Source organism: Grampus griseus, assembly GCF_964374135.1.
Source record: "Grampus griseus genome assembly, chromosome: 6".
Classification (NCBI taxonomy): domain Eukaryota; kingdom Metazoa; phylum Chordata; class Mammalia; order Artiodactyla; family Delphinidae; genus Grampus; species Grampus griseus.
In genome coordinates this window covers 112,472,550-112,489,714 of record NC_139000.1, presented here as the reverse complement: position 1 = coordinate 112,489,714, position 17,165 = coordinate 112,472,550, and the positions used below count along the sequence as shown (strand labels likewise).

General features: G+C 38.5%; 1 protein-coding gene across 5 annotated transcripts in view; it reads right to left on the bottom strand.

Moving 5' to 3' along the window:
* Positions 1 to 1,666: 1,666 nt before the first annotated feature.
* Positions 1,667 to 17,165, bottom strand: part of NEK1 (NIMA related kinase 1) — a 212,661-nt gene continuing 197,162 nt past the window's right edge. For all 5 annotated transcript variants that reach the window (XM_082657164.1, XM_082657161.1, XM_082657163.1 and 2 more), the window contains one exon: positions 1,667 to 2,900. In XM_082657164.1, the coding sequence (XP_082513290.1) occupies positions 2,887 to 2,900 (14 nt within the window). In that variant the 3' untranslated portion in view covers positions 1,667 to 2,886. The remainder of the gene's footprint in view (positions 2,901 to 17,165) is intronic.

Genomic DNA, 17,165 nt, shown 5'->3' with positions numbered 1-17,165 from the left:
TTCTCTTCCCTGCCACATACAGTGTGCTGCCAAGTATGTCCACTTCGTTTTTAAATGTTGGTTATTGCATTTTTCATGTAAATGAATTGTATTTGGTTCTTCAAATCTACATCACTTTTTAGCTTTAAACACAGTAAATATAGTTGCTTTATAACACATCTCTTATAATTCCAAATCTGAAGTCTGTGCATATTCTGTTCCTGATATTTCCCACTTACATTGTCTTGATTTCTTGTGTACTATTATATTTTTAACTCTGTGTTTATCATTGCTCTTAAAATGTTATTTATGGTGCTTTTCAAGACACGAAAGAAATGTGCCTTCCTTCAGAGAGGCACTGGAATGGCTTCTTCTGCGTTCACGGGGCACTACCAATTGGGAACCACCTTAAATTATGTTTGAGTCTAAATTCCCCGACCCACCCAGGTTTTGTTCCTCAAGATACAAAACCAGTTGGTGGCTGGTTTGTGGCTACAACCTCCAGGGGATTTTTGGTCCTCTTCTCTTCTGACAGTCCCTGAGTTTGGGGTTCTCCTTGATTGTGAGGATGTAGCCTTCTGGAGTGTTACCTTGACACAGGGTTTCCTACATGATTCTCCAGTGTGGTGGATGCTTGGCCTTACCTTTTGCACCTTTGCTCCGTGAGCCCATTCTACCCAAGTGAGAGGCACTGGACATATTCTCCAGTCAAAAGTGCGTATTTATTCTCCAATATTCCAGTCATCTCTGGGTTGAGGCTTTCTCCAAAGTGATGGCCTTGCAATTCATCTTCTTACCTCTTCTGTTTTCAGGTATATATTCAACACACACATACACAAGCAATCTTGAAAGATCCATCAATGAAGTGATAAAGGGTAGAATACGTGCTAATTTATGGATAAAAAGCCAACTTTATTTAACATTTACAAGTTGTTTTCAATAGCGAGGTAAATTAGAACAGTGTGCTACTCCCAGAAACAGAACATCTCTGCAGAATTCTTAACGCATTAATGCTAAATGTACCTTTTCCTATTAAATCTATTCCTTTTCACTCTCTAGAGGAGATAAATTTTAAAAGAATGTGGAAGTAATAGCACAGGGTAAGGCCAGGAACTGGTTTGACCCTGGCCATCTACACAAGTGAATGCACTCATGTGACAACTCAGTGCCCTCACCTGAGAAATGTAGATAACACTAAATTATCCTGATAGCCCTTGCTCACTCTAATATTCTATGAATCTATAGATACTTCCACGTTCCTCCTCCAACACCTACAATAGACCTTACTGAACAATAAAAACCCTCTTTACCACTGGCAGACAACCTTTCAATAATAACACCCCAGAGCCACTCACTACCAATTGACTGAAGATGGCACATATCCTATTTGTCACTCCTGTTCTTGTATAGAGGACATCTTTTGAAATATGGCTAAACAACTCTTTCTACTGTGTTATACTCCTACTTGCATTTCTAGGTTAAGAATTTAAAAATACTCCCACAAATCATTATCATCAGTTAAGACTGTAGAGAATTAAATTACAGAATTCAAATATTCTTCTATTGAAAAAAAAAATTAAAATGTTCAGGTAAAATAATCCAAAGTATTCTCAGCTCTCTGTAAAAGCATTCTATTAATAACAGTGCTATTAAATAAAAGACAACCAATAGTGTACTTCAGGTAGAGAGTAAAAATTTAATAGCAATATCATAAAATAAACAAACATATAAAAATCAAGTATTTAGCTTTGGATGTTAGAAATAATATACATAATTAATTCAGCATACTACTGATAGTGCTGCAACATACGATTCTTCTGTTCAAATTACAGATAATGACAATAAGGCTTCTTTGTTCTCAGAGTTTCCAAAATTCTGCTTTTATTACTAAAAGCATCTGGACTTCAGACATCTCTAATGATGTAACACCTGGCATACTGCAATTGAAGCTGTGTGACCATTGTCTTAATGACCTAACAAAATCTTCTCCTAATGGTGTTGAAAGAGGTAAACATTTCCCCCCTTTGGCATACTAGTTACCAAAACTGTCACACTGTCAAAATAAAAATGATTCATTTCTCCTTTTGAATCTCAATTAAAAAGCACATGCATGAGAGGAAGCTGAAAATCAAAAGGGCAACTTTATGTTATATGCTAGATCAATGTTAAAATTCACAGACTAATTTTTAGATATAGTCTTCCTTGTTCTGGTCCTCAAAAAGAAAGAAAAGTAATTAACTTTTTCAATATCAGGAAATATATTTTTGCTATTCTTTCGTAATCAAATTTTTCAATGACTTCTAAGACTGTTTTTATAGCCTGTTTCCATTCAGCTAGTTCAGGAGACACACTGGTTGAAAAAGGACTGAGAATATAAACTTTAAGGCTAAAAGTTCCATCTTCGAAATGTTAAGATTTAAATAGAGCCCTTGACAAGGTTATTTAATCTAGAATTACTGGCCATGAAAACAAGTAGACAGAAAAAAGGGTCATGCTTAAATGCATAATTGAAAAAGCAAAGGCAGGTCTTTCACAACAGAAGTTACTCTTTCAACTTAAAGACATTTGCTGAAAGTAAAAATTACCTTGCTGCATGGTACATCTTCTTCAAAGCCATTGAGTCCAGTCTGGATCACTGTGTTTTACACTTTGGTTGGAACATTTAATAAAGTGTATATTCTGTAGGAGATAACTATAGAACTCAATAAACAAAATAAAATAGATAAAAAACTAGAATCTTAATTGAAAAATGGCATGTTTCTCCATCATTTTCATGTAATCAGCATGCTCATTTTAAATCTAATATTTCATTTATAAAAAATCGCTATATTTCCCACTGAAGCTTGTTATTCTGATGAGCCAAAATTTAAATGCTTTCATTCCGTTGAGGATTAAACGTTCTGAGCATTATTCATCATTATCTGTACAAAAAGAAAAAAATTTAATTCATTCATTGCAAATCAAGCTCTATGTATTTACTTAGTAAAAAACTCATTCTCTGTCACACTAAAGGAAAAGAGCCTTACTGTAGTTTTAAATGTAGTTTTTATTACAATATCACAAACTCAATGTAAAATATTCAGACAGTACAATAAAGAATTAAGTGGGAAGCAAAAATTACCTAACAGCCAAAGATAACCAAAGCTAACAGTTTTATATAAATCTTCCCAGATTGCTTACTTATGCATACACAAATATGTTTAAAAAAATTACAACAAGATGCAGTTCTGAGACTTGAGTTTTTCCCTTTGAAACACATAATGGATGGAAAGATGGACAAATAAGTGATAAAGCAAGATTATAAAATGTTAATGGAAGAATCTAGATGGTGGGCATATGGGTGGTAACTGAAGTTTTTTCAACATTTTCATATGATAAAAATTTTACAATAAAATGTTGAAAATGAATAAATCATAGATATATTCCATGTCAGTTTCAATGGCTGTGTAGTATTTTCTTTACAGATATGGTATATTTAAATTAACCATTTGTATTTATACACATTCTAGTTATCTCCAATTTTCATTAGTCTAAAAAAACACTGTGGAATGAATTAAACAGACTGCTTAATTTAACCTTACATAACAGTCACTATCTTCACACTCCAGAAAGCTCTTCCGTTAAAATCGAAGTGTCATCTCTAATCACTGCACTGCTTGAAACCCCTCACGAGCTCCCCACAGGCTCAGGACAGAACCTGTGCTCCTTATGTGGACTGCAATGCCCTTCAGGATCTGGTCTTTTAAGTACTTCTAGCCTTGTCTACTTCCATTGCCCATCTTCCCCAGCTGTCCCCATAATAAATGCTCTAGTAACACTGAAGAGCTTACAGTTCCTGTAGTACAACAGCTGGCACCCCTCTATGTACAAGGAGACATACGCCTTGGGGGATGAATCCCCACTTATCTGTCAAAATCCAGCTCTGACGTCCTCTCCCCTGGGAAGAATTATCCTGACACTTTATTTCTTCCAATATAGCTGGACCATCACTTTACACAACATATTTTATTGCTTTCAATGTTACACTTATTGCTGTGTACTATAATTTACTTATTTTTTTTACAATGACAAACTGTTTCAAACAGAAAAGTACAGAGAATAAACTAATGAACACACAGGTACCTAATATCTAGAATTAGTAAAAGTTAACTTTTGGCCACATTGGTTTGGAGAACTGATTCAAGAAAAACACATTAAAGAGAGAGAGCACCCTTTTCCCATCTTATTGCCTTCTCCTCCTGCTGAGGGGTGTTAACAGTATCCTGAAATTGATGTGTCCCCTTCCTTCCCATGGCTTTTTATTTTTATTACATATATGCACATTTAAATAAAATTGCTTTTAAACATTATATAAATGGTATCATGTACTACTTATTCAACTCATCATATTGGTGGGGCTTATCCAAGTGATAGATGAAAATTTCATTCCTTCACTATAACTGGTGTACAGAATCTCATCACATAAATAGCACAATAATCTATCTAAAATAAATGTAGAAGGAAGGTCTTTGTTTCCTTCTTAGCCGTTTACAAGTTTGGACTGCTAAGATCAATGTTCTAAACGAGGACCTGCTGGCCTTTGCCATTCTATGACTGTCTACACTTGGCTCCTCCTCTCCTTAAAGAATAAATTTTTTAGGAATAATATAAAGCAGTTCACACATTGTACTATCTCTATTTGATCTCTGACTCTAGACTAGCTAGTACCTAGCTAAAGACTAAGTGGCATTTATTTTACCAATTGCTACACCTGTAGGCACTTAGCAAATCTGCAATGTGACAATATGAGGGAGTTGTATACAGTGGGTTCTTACCACATCTGCACAGTGACAGGGGAGTTGTATACTGTAGGTGGTTACCAAACCTGCACTGTGACAGTATGGGGGTGTTGTATACTGTAGGCGCTTACCAAACCTGCACTGTGACAGTATGGGGGTGTTGTATACTGTAGGCGCTTACCAAACCTGCACTGTGACAGTAAGGGGGTGTTGTGTACTGTAGGTGCTTACCAAACCTGCACTGTGACAGTATGGGGGTGTTGTATACTATAGGCAGTTACCAAAGCTGCACTGTGACAGTATGGGGGTGTTGTATACTGTAGGTGCTTACCAAACCTGTACTGTCACAGTCAGGGGTGTTGTATACTGTAGGCGCTTACCACACCTGCACTATGACAGGGGAGTTGCATACTGTGGGTGCTTACCAAACCTGCACTGTAACAGCTGGGGGAGTTGAATAGTTCAGGCTGTCTTTTGAGGACTCACATAATTTCTGATTAAATAAAACAGAAATGTGTTGTAGAAAATCTTTTTAACTTCTAACTTAATGCCCCTGATACCACTATTGGGTGTACTACATATCATTATTCATCCCCTCCCTCATTATGCCCCACCAACACAGAAAATAAAAGTGTCTAAGCACCATATGCAGATGACATGGTTTTACTGTTATCTCCTAAGATGTGGCCTAAAAGACGACAGTCTGGGGAAAGACATCTAGATATGCAGTATAAGAATTTCGAAAAAGAAGGACTCTAAAGGGAGAGATCAAGATGGCAGAGTAAGAGGATGTGGAGCTCACCATCACCCGCACCAGGAACACATTAAAAATACATCGACATGTGGAACAATTCTCACTGAAAACAAACTGGAAACTAGCTGGATTGCTGTACAACCAAGGCTGTAAGAAAGATTCTCAGAGAATCTGGTATGATGGGAAGAAGAGAGGTCAGGTCATGACCTGTGCCCCTGGGAGGGGACTCAGAGGAAAAGGGAGACTGCAGCGATGGACACTTGCCTTGGGGAGTGAGCGGGTCGAGCCACAGACTGGGCATCCCAGTCCTGGGGTCCTAGACAGAGGACACAAGCCCTGTTGGCTGGCTGGAAGATGCTGTGACAAATACAAGGACTGGAGAAGTCTGGAGTCCAGTTGTGAGGAGCTCGAGTGTTGGCCCCAGAGGCAGTGCAGAGAGAGGCGCGCTCTAACGGCTGAGGTTCTTCCCGGGACCACCTCATCACACAACCCCAGCCCAAGCAGAGCCAATTCTCCAGCCCCATTCACTCCAAGCCACAGCGTAGCACTGGAACTGGGGTAGCCAGGACTGGGGAAGAGACTGAACCTTGGGACACAGAGGTGACCCAGGCCTGAGGCAGAGCCGGGTGGGGCAGCAGGTGCCACTGTTGGCACTTACTCAAGTGGTACCATATGATATCACTTATATGTGGAATCTAAAATATGACACACATGAACTTATCCATGAAACAGAAACAGACTCACAGACAGAGAGTACAGCCATGTGGTTGCCAAGGTGGGGTGGTGAGGAGGGATGGATTAGGAATTTGGGGTTAGCAGATGCAAACTATTATATATAGAATGGATAAACAACAAGGTCCTACTGTACAGCACAGGGAACTACATTCAATATCCAGGGATAAACCATAATGGAAAAGAATATAAAAAAATAATGTGTATATATATATATATATATATATATATATATATATATATATATATATCTGAATCACTTTGCTGTACAGCAGAAATTAAAACAACAATGTAAATCAACTACAGTCAATAAAATATTTAAAAATAGGAAAAAAAAAGAAAGAAAAGGCAGAGGAACTGCTCTCAATTCAAAGAGTAAGAGAAAACTCTGGATAAATAATGAAATAGAAATAAATAATTTTCCAGATAAAAAATTCAAAACATTAGTAAAGAAAATGTTAACTGAATTAGGGAAAAGAATTGATCTAAACACTGAACATTTTAATGAAGAACTAGAAAATATAGAAAAGGGCCAATCAGAAATGAATAATACAACAGCTGAAATAAAAACACACTATAAGGAAATGAATCACTAAGTGATACAGAAGACTGCACAAGTGATCTGGAAGATATAACTGAACAATGGAAACCACCCAATCAGAACAAGAGAAAGAAAAATTGCTTTCATTTAAAAAAGTTTGTTTAAGAGATATTTGAGATAGCATTAGGTGTTCCAACATTCACATTATAGGAATCCCAGAAGGAGAAGAGAGAGAGAAGGGGATCAAAAATGTATGTGAGGAAATTATGGCTGAAAAATTCCCAAACCTGTAGAAGAATATAGATATCCAGGTACAGGAAGCACAGAGGGTTCCAAACGAGATGAACCCAAATGGACCCACACAAAGACCTATCATAATTAAAACGGCAAAAGTTAAAGATAAAGAGAGGATTCTAAAGGCAGCAAGAGAAAAACAAAGAGTTACATAAAAGGGAACCCCCATAAGGCTATCAGCTGATTTCTCTGCAGAAACTTTGCAGGCCAGAAGGGAGTGGCAATATATATTCAAAGTGCTGAAAGGGAAAAACCTGCAACCCAGGACACTCCACTCAGAAAGATTATCATTTAGAACAGAAGGAGAGAGAAAGAATTTCTCCAACAAGCAAAAATTAAACAAATACAGCAATACTAAACTGACTCTAAAAAGAATGGTGAACTGTGCCCTCTAAATGGAAAAGAAGTAAAAACCTATAAGAAAGGGAAAATACGACTAGGAAAGGCAAGTATATATATAGTAAGGATTGAAGATCAACCACTTAAGCCAGTACATAGGTTGAAAGACAAAAAAAAGTTAAAAGCAACTATAATTACAATGAACAGTTAAGGGATAAGCAAGAATATGTAACATACGACATAAAAAACACAAAATTTGGGAGATGGAGTAAAAAATGTAGCTCTTTTGGAATACCTTTGAACCTAAATGACTAGCAGTTTAAAACACGTAGATATAATTATGGGTCAACATGCCAACATATATGAATCCCATGGTAACCACAAATCAAACCCTACAATAGATACACAAAAATCAAAAAGAAAAAAACACAGCATACCACTAAAGAAAATCATCAAACCATAAGAGAAGAAATTAACAGAGAAGAACTACAACAGCCAGAAAACAGTAAGAACTACAACAGCCAGAAAACAGAGAAGAATTACAACAGCCAGAAAAAAGAAAACAGTAAGTACATACCTATCAATTAAATATTTTAAATATCAATGGATTAAATGCTGTCATCAAAAGACATAGGGTAGCTGATTAGATTTTTAAAAAAACCCCAAAACCAAGGCCCTTCAGTATGTTGCCTACAAGAGAGACACTTCAGGGCTAAAAGCAAACACGGATTGAAAGTGAGGGGATGGAAAAAGATATTTCATGCAAATGGAAATGACAAGAAAGTGGGGGTAGCAATACATATATCAGACAAAAATAGACTTTAAAACAAAGGCCATAAAGAAAGATATTATAACAATAAATGGATCAATACAAGAAGAGAATATTACATTACTTAACATACACGCACCCAATATAGGAGCACCTAAATATATAAAGCAAAAACTAACAGACATAAAGGGAGAAACTGACAACACTACAATAATAGTAGGGGACTTTAACACCCCACTTACATCAATGGACAGATCATCCAGACAGAAAATCAATAGGCAACAGTGGTCTTAAATAGCTCAATAGACTAGTTGGTCTTAACAGATCTCTATAGGACTTTACATCCAAAAACGGCAGAGTACATATTCTTTTCAAGTGCCCATGGAACATTCTCCAGGATAGATCACATGCTAGGCCACAAAACAAGTCTCAACAAATTTAGGAGGATAGAAATTATATCAAGCCATATATCGATTACAGAAAGAAAACAGGGAAAAGAACAAACACATGAAGACCAAACAACATGCTACTAAAAACCCAATGGGTCGATGAAGAAATCAAAGAGGAAATCAGAAAACACCTCAAGACAAATGAAAATAAAAACACAACATTCCAAAACCTTATGGATGCAGCAAAAGCAGTTCTAAGAGGAAAGTTCATAGGCATACAGGTCTTCCTCAAGAAATAGGAAAAACTTCAAAAACAGAACCTAACCTACCACCTAAAGGAATTAGAAAAAGAAGTACAAACAAAGCCCAAAGTCAGCAAAAGGTAGGAAAATATGTAAAGAAAATAAATAAAATACAGACCAAAAAAAAAAAAAAGATAGAAAAGATTAATGAAACTAAGAGTTGATTTTTGATAACTCTTTTTGATGAACAAAGTTGATAAACCTTTAGTGAGGCTCAAAAAGAAAAAAAGAGGACCCAAATAAAAAAAATGAAAGTGAAGAAATAACAACCAATACCACAGAGGTAACAAAAAAATCATACTACTACGAACAGTTATATGCCAACAAATTGAACAGAAGAAATGGACAAATTTCTAGCAACACACAACCTGTCAAGACTGAATCAAGAAGAAACAATCTGAACAGATCAATCACTAGTAGTGAAACTGAATTTGTAATAAAGAAAACCTCCCAGCCAACAAAAGTCCAGGACCAGAGGGCTTCACAGGGAAATTCTACTAAACATATAAAGAAATAATAGCTATCCTTCACAAACTATTCCAAAAAATTAAAGAGGATGGGATGCTCCCAAATTTATTCTACGAGGCCACCATTACCCTGACACCAAAACCAGACAAAGGCACTACAAGAAAAGAAAGTTACAGGCCAACCTCTTTGATGAATATAGATGCAAAACTCCTCAACAGGGCTTCCCTGGTGGCGCAGTGGTTGAGAGTCCACCTGCCGATGAAAGGGACAAGGGTTCATGCCCTGGTCTGGGAAGACCCCACATGCCGCAGAGTGGATGGGCCCATGAGCCATGGCCGCTGAGCCTGCGCGTCTGGAGCCTGTCCTCCGCAACAGGAGAGGCCACAACAGTGAGAGGCCCGCGTACCGCAAAAAAAAAAAAAAAAACTCCTCAACAAAATATTAGCAAACCAAATCCAAAAATATATAAAAAGGATCATACACCAGGATCATGTTGGATTTATTCTCAGGATGCAAGATGGTTCAACATTTGCAAATCTACGAATGTGACAGCACCACATTAACAAAGGGAAGCATAAAAAAATCACATGATCATCTCAATAGGTGCAGAAAGCATTTAAGAAAATTCAACATCCATACATGATAAAAATTTCCATCAAGGTATGTATAAAGGGAACTCATCTCAACATGATAAGGGCCATTTATGACAAACCCACAGCTAATATCACACTCAACAGTGAAAAGCTGAAAACTTTTCTTCTCTATTCAAGGAACTAGACAAGGATGCCCACTCTTGCCACTTCTATTTACATAGTGTTAGAAGCCCTAGCCACAGCAATCAGACAAGAAAAAGACATAAAAAGCATCCAAATTGGAAGGGAAGAAGTAAAACTATCACTTCTTGCAGATGACATGATACTTTATATAAGAAAACACTAGTCTCCCCCCCAAACTATTAGAACTAATAAATGAATTCAGCAAGGTTGCAGGATACAAGATTAACATATAGAAATCTGTTGCTTTTCTAAACATCAATAATAAATCATCAGAAAGAGAAAAAAAAATCCTGTTTAAAATCACATCAAAGAGAATAAAATACACAGGAATAAACTTAACCAAGGAGGTGAACGACCTATACACTGAAAACTGTAAAACAGTTATGAAGGAAACTGAAGATAATACAAAGAAATAGAAAGATATCCTGTGCTCTTGGACTGGAAGAATTAATATTGTTAAATGGCATACTAGCCAAAGCAGGCTATAGATTTAATGCAATCTCTATCAAAATACCCATGACATTTTCCCTAGAACTAGAACAAATGATCCAAAAATTCATATGGAACCACAAAAGACCCTGAATTGCCAAAGCAATCTTGAGGAAAAAAAAAAACAAAGCTGGAGGCTATCTCCCTCCCAGACTTCAGACTACAGTAAGTCCCCTACATATAAATCTTCAAGTTGCAAACTTTCAAAGATGCAAACATGCATTCTCATGTCCAATCACATAAGTTAGTTCACATGTCTGGTGCACATTGTCACATGTATGCACCCTCTATAAGTGGTTGTGCTTTTGTGTACGCTACTGTACAGTACTGTATAGAGTACAGTAATACAGTATCTTTATTTCAAGCCCAGGAAGCACACGTAAAGGCAGCGGTGTGTAGCTGGTATGGCTAACAAGTGCCAAGTGATAACAATGGAAAGAAAAGTGAAAATAATTGAGAGAGTGGAGCTACAAGAGGAAGAAGAAGTAACTGAAGAACCGAAGAGATTCACGATGCAGGAAATGGCAAGGGGATTCTCTTTATTTGAGGAAGCACTGTTCTCTCTGAGGCTCAGGACCCAAACATAGAATGGTACACGAAGGTTGCAGCAGCCATTCAGAATGCAATCCAGTGATACCATGTCATCTATGATGAGAAAAAAAGAGCTACTACACAGACATCATTGGATCGTTTTTTCAAGAGAGTAGATAGAACTGAATCCAGCAAGGAAGCAGAACCTGTGCCATCAACGTCAGGCATGAATGAAACTGCAGCTCGCCCTCTGTCTCCTATTGCTGATGATCTTTCAGCTCTGCCATCTCCCACCTCCTCTCCCTCCTCCAGTTAGTAGCTCTTCTTGCCTATTCACTCGATGCCAGTCCCGGATGCCAGCTGTTGTACTGGACTACTGTACTTTTCAAGGTACTATACTATAAGATTAAAAATATTTTATTTTTTGTGATTCTTTGTTTTTTACATATTATTTGTGTGAAAAGTATTATAAAACTATTGTGGTACGGTACTGTATAGCCGACTGTGTTATTTGGGTACCTAGGCTAACTTTGTTGGACTTATGAACAAACTGGACTTACGAATGTGCTCTCAGAACAGAACTCATTCATATGTAGGGGACTTACTGTCTACTACAAAGTGTGGTGTTGGCACAAAACCAGACATATAGATCAATGGAACAGAATAGAGAGTCCAAAAACAAACCCACACACCTATGGTCAATTAATCTATGACAAAGGAGGTAAGAACATATAATGGAGAAAGACATTCTCTTCAAGGAGTAGTGCTGGGAAAACTGGACAGATGCATGTAAAAGAATGAGATTAGAACATTTCCTCACACCATATACAAAAATAAACTCAAAATGGATTAAAAACCTAAATGTTAAACCTGAAACCATAAGACTCATAGAAGAGAACATAGAGCACTCCTGACATAAATCATAGCAATATTTTTTTGGATCCATCTCCTAAGGCAAAAGAAATAAAAGCAAAAATAAACAAATGGACCTAATTAAACTTAAAAGCTTTTTGCACAGCAAAGGAAACCACCAGCAAAACAAAAACACAACCTTTGGAATGGGAGAAAATATTGCAAATGATATGACTAACAAGGGATTAATATCCAAAGTATATAAACAGCTCATACAACTCAATATAAAACAAACCCAAATCCAAAACCAAAAATCAACCTAACCAAAAATGGGCAGAAGAGGGAGTTCCCTGGTAGTCCAGTGGTAAAGAATTTGCCTTCCAATGCAGGGTACATGGGTTTGACACCTGGTCAGGGAACTAAGATCCCACATGCCATGGGGCAACTAAGCCCACGCACCACACCTACTGAGCTCGTGTGCCCCAATGAGAGAGCCCACATGCTGCAAACTACAGAGCCCGTGCACTCTGGAGTCTGCGTGCCACAGCTAGAGAGAAGCCTGCATGCCACAACAAAGAGCCTGCGCTGCAATGGAAGATCCCACACACCTAAACAAAGACTCCCGTGTGCCACAACTAAAACACAACACAGCCATAAATTAAAAAACAAACAAATAAATAAATGGGAAGGGGCTTCCCTGGTGGCGCAGTGGTTGAGAGTCCACCTGCCGATGCAGGGGACACGGGTTCATGCCCCGGTCCGGGAGGATCCCACATGCCACGAAGTGGCTGGGCCCGTGAGCCATGGCCACTGAGCCTGCACGTCCAGAGCCTCTGCTCCGCAACGGGAGAGGCCACAGCAGTGAGAGGCCAGTGTACCGCAAAATAAATAAATAAATAAATAAATGGTCAGAAGTCCTGACTAGACATTTTCCAAAGACATACAGATGCCTAACACACATGAAAAGATGTCCAACGTCACTAATTACTAGAGAAATGCAAATCAAAACGAGATATCACCTCATCACCTGCCATCACCAAAAAGCCTACAAATAACAAATGTTGGAGAGAATGTGAAGAAAACGGAACCCTTGTACACTGTTGGTGAGAATGTAAACTGGTGCAGTCATTATGGAAAAAACTAAAAATAGAACTAACATATGATCCAGTATTCTATTCTCGGGTATATATCCTGAAAACAGAAACACTGATTCAAAAAAGATACATGCACCCCAAAGTTCATAGCACCGTTATCTACAATAGCCAAGATATGGAAGCAAACTAAACGTCCATCAACATGAATGGATAAAGAGGATGTGGTACATATATACAATGGAATATTACTCAGCCATAAAAAAGAATGAAATCCTGCCATTTGCAGCAATGCGGATGGACCTAGAGAATATGCTTAGTGAAAGCAGTCACACAGAGAAAGTCTAATAGTCCATGATACCACTTATTTTGGAATCTTTAAAAATAATACAAATGAATATTCATGCAAAAAAGAAACAGACTCACAGATACAATAAACAAACTAGTGGCTACCAAAGGGGAAAGGGAAGGGGGGAGGGGCAAATTAGGGGCATGGGATTAAGAGATACAAGCTACTCTGTATAAAATATATAAGAAACAGGGCTTCCCCTGGTGGTGCAGTGGTTGAGAGTCCGCCTGCCGATGCAGGGGACACGGGTTCGTGCCCTGGTCCGGGAAGATCCCACATGCCGCGGAGCGGCTCGGCCCGTGAGCCATGGCCGCTGAGCCTGCGCGTCCGGAGCCTGTGCTCCACAACGGGAGAGGCCACAACACTGAGAGGCCCGCGTACCACCACCACCACCACAACAACAAAAATCCCTTGCTTGCAGACTCACACCAAAACCCTATCAGTGAGTGGCAAGTGACAATTAAGCTGCATCTAACGGGGTAGACCAGACATAAGCAACACACTTTGGGTGTCACTGTCTCCCGTCACCCCCACATGGTACCATCTAGTTGCAGGAAAACAAGCTCAGGGCTCCCACTGATTCTGCATTATGGTGAGTTGTATAATTATTTCATTATATATTACAATGTAATAATAATAAAGTGCACAATAAATGTAACGCGCTTGTTTCATCCCCAAACAATTCCCACCCCACTCCCCACTCTGTGGAAAAACTGTCTTCCACGAAACCGGTCCCTGGCGCCATAAAAGTTGGGGATGGCTGATTTAGAGAATTCAATATACATTTTACAACCAGCTTATATGAGTTGATATGCTTAGCTCTTTACCTTTTTTTCCAGGCTAAAGGAATTACTGCAGGCTTTATGATCCAGAACTCGGGGTCCTCGTGCCCTTTCATTTGTGTGGTAGAGTAAACCTGGTACTGCTTCTTGAGGAGTGCATTAGCCGGCATGATTGGTGGTGTTTTGCAGGGGAATGGCCTTCTGCGTAGGCATGTGTCCTTCTGAAACCACTCAGCTGTCACAGGACCGTGTCAATTCTACCTCATGGCTCAGCTGACTGTGCTTTTTCTCCAAGGAAGGGGCAAGTTTTCCAAATACCTGTCAAGCAACGCTAACTCCCAAGCACACTGTTGCTGACTACTAATGGAAAGCATCTTGAAACGATACTTGTGAGAACTGCCTGAAGGATGCAGTCTGAGTATGAACAGAACTAGTCTGATACTCTCCACAGATTCACTCAAATACAATCATTTTTCTGGCCTCATGCCATTAACTTCCACATGCCATATTATGAGAAAGGGTCCTATGAAATCCAAATATTGTAAAAGTTACTGAGAATGTTTTCATGCCATAACAGGGCTGTTTTATAAAATGGTGTCCAAGATTTCAATTAAATCAGGAATATACAAGTTCCAGATAATGTTTATATTTTATATATTCATTTTGATAAAAATATTTTATATATATATTAAAAACCCCCATGTTTTATAGTAATAAACACAACTGAAAGACATTTGCAAACACTAAGACTTCAGTTTTTCACTGAGGTCTATGGACTTAGATTCTTGGAGTCTGAAAAAGTATCTTCCCCTTTAGGGGACTCCACATGCTACCCGAGTTTGAGGAACACTTTATCATAGTCCCCTTTTTAGAAGAATCACTGGACATTTTTCCTTTGTTTCAATACCAAAAAGAGCTGTCCTCTGAGTAACGGACATATTTCGTCTCAAGTGATTAGTTAGGTTTCCTGCTTTGCTACAAATCTCAGCACCAAATTTGTGAATTATTTTCCCAAATTGTAGAGACCCTTTGACCATGAACTTTCTGTTCCTACTTCAACTTGGCTTAATATTATATTGCTTGCACTCATTTGCCTGAGGTATTCATTTGCCTGATAATGTTGACTTTCCCAAACACTTGTTTTTAACTTAATTTCAGTTTGATCTGTGTGTATGTGTGTATAAACACACACACACACATATATATACATTGCACTACATATCATGTAGTTAAACCTTTTTGTGGGGAACGAGATGGAATATAAATAAATCTTATGAAAATTTATACTGCCAAAATTACGCATCAACACTTTAAATCCTTGACTTTAGTCTACAAATCATACCTTTAAAGTAATAGTATTAATTTTTGACAAATATTTTTAGAAATGCTTTGTTTTTTGTTTTTTTTTGCGGTATGCGGGCCTCTCACTGCTGTGGCCTCTCCCGTTGTGGAGCACAGGCTCCAGACGCACAGGCTCAGCAGCTGTGGCTCACGGGCCCAGCCACTCCGCGGCATGTGGGATCCTCCCGGACCGGGGCACGAACCTGTGTTCCCTGCATCGGCAGGCGGACTCTCAACCACTGTGCCACCAGGGAAGCCCTAGAAATGAATTCTTGTTCAAAATATTCCAAATCAGTTTACAAACTAATTATACAAATTAGGTTCATTACTGCATGGTAAGTTACTGAAAAAGATCACATATCATTTATCTTGATTACCCACTTCATTCACTAAACTTGGTTGCAAGTAACTTTAAGCTTTTTGCAAAAAAATTAAATGCTCTCAGAATAGACTTGTATCTAGAAAGACAATCAAAAGAATCTGGTATATAAGCTGTCAGGGAATTTCTGAAAGAGAAGTTTCAAGATATTTTGTGTAATGGAATACCTTCATTAGAATAAGTCTGTACCTCTGCTTTGAAGACACTAAACATTTATTTGGATAAGTACGTTCTTATATTTTTTCCCCAAAGTGGAGTTATTTTATTGTCCTTTGACATTTTTTTTTAATAAGGAAGAGCTCCCTTAAATTTCTACTGATAGGTTTCATAGCAACCACCATAAGCATAAAACGTGATTCTGTTTACGCCTATTTCTGATAATCTGAACTACTACATAGTGAAGCACACAGGCAGCACTATCTGCTGGCTTATAAGAAGGACTGGTTTACGTTCAATCTGTTCCTTGCTGCTAATGGCCTGAACTACTCCTTGGCAGTTATTCTGTTAGCTTAAGAAGAAAAGTAATGAAAATGCAGTGGGGTCTGAAGCTATAAGAGTACTTACTGGGCTTCCCTGGTGGCACAGTGGTTAAGAATCCGCCTGCCAGTGCAGGGGACACGGGTTCGAGCTCTGGTCCAGGAAGATCCCACATGCCGCGGAGCAACTAAGCCCGTGCGCCACAACTACTGAGCCTGCACTCTAGAGCCTGTGAGCCACAACTACTGAGCCCGTGTGCCACAGCTACTGAGGCCTGCGCGCCTAGAGCCTGTGCTCCGCAACAAGAGAAGCCACCACAATGAGAAGTCCGCACGCCGCAACAAAGAGCGGCCCCTGCTTGCCGCAACTAGAGAAAGCCCACGCACAGCAACAAAGACCCAACGCAGCCAAAAATAAATAAATTAATTAATTTTTAAAAAAAGAGTACTTACTCTACCTGAAGATTTTCTACTTTCAATTTAACGATAACTATTAGAATTTTATCAAGAATTTTACTTCCATTAAAGCAACTCAAGAAAGTTTTTGCTGAGCTTACAGTTAATGTAAATAAGTCTACATAACCATAAAGTTTCTCCCAAAATAAAAAGCATTCTTGAGCTGTGATTTTAGCAGACGTAATTTTTCATGAGTCAAAATGTCAAATATTTTAATAAAACCCTGGCTCTGAAATACCTGAACTGAACACCCCTCTGAACACGAAGTCCGGGTCCTCACCAACTCACGCCAACTGCC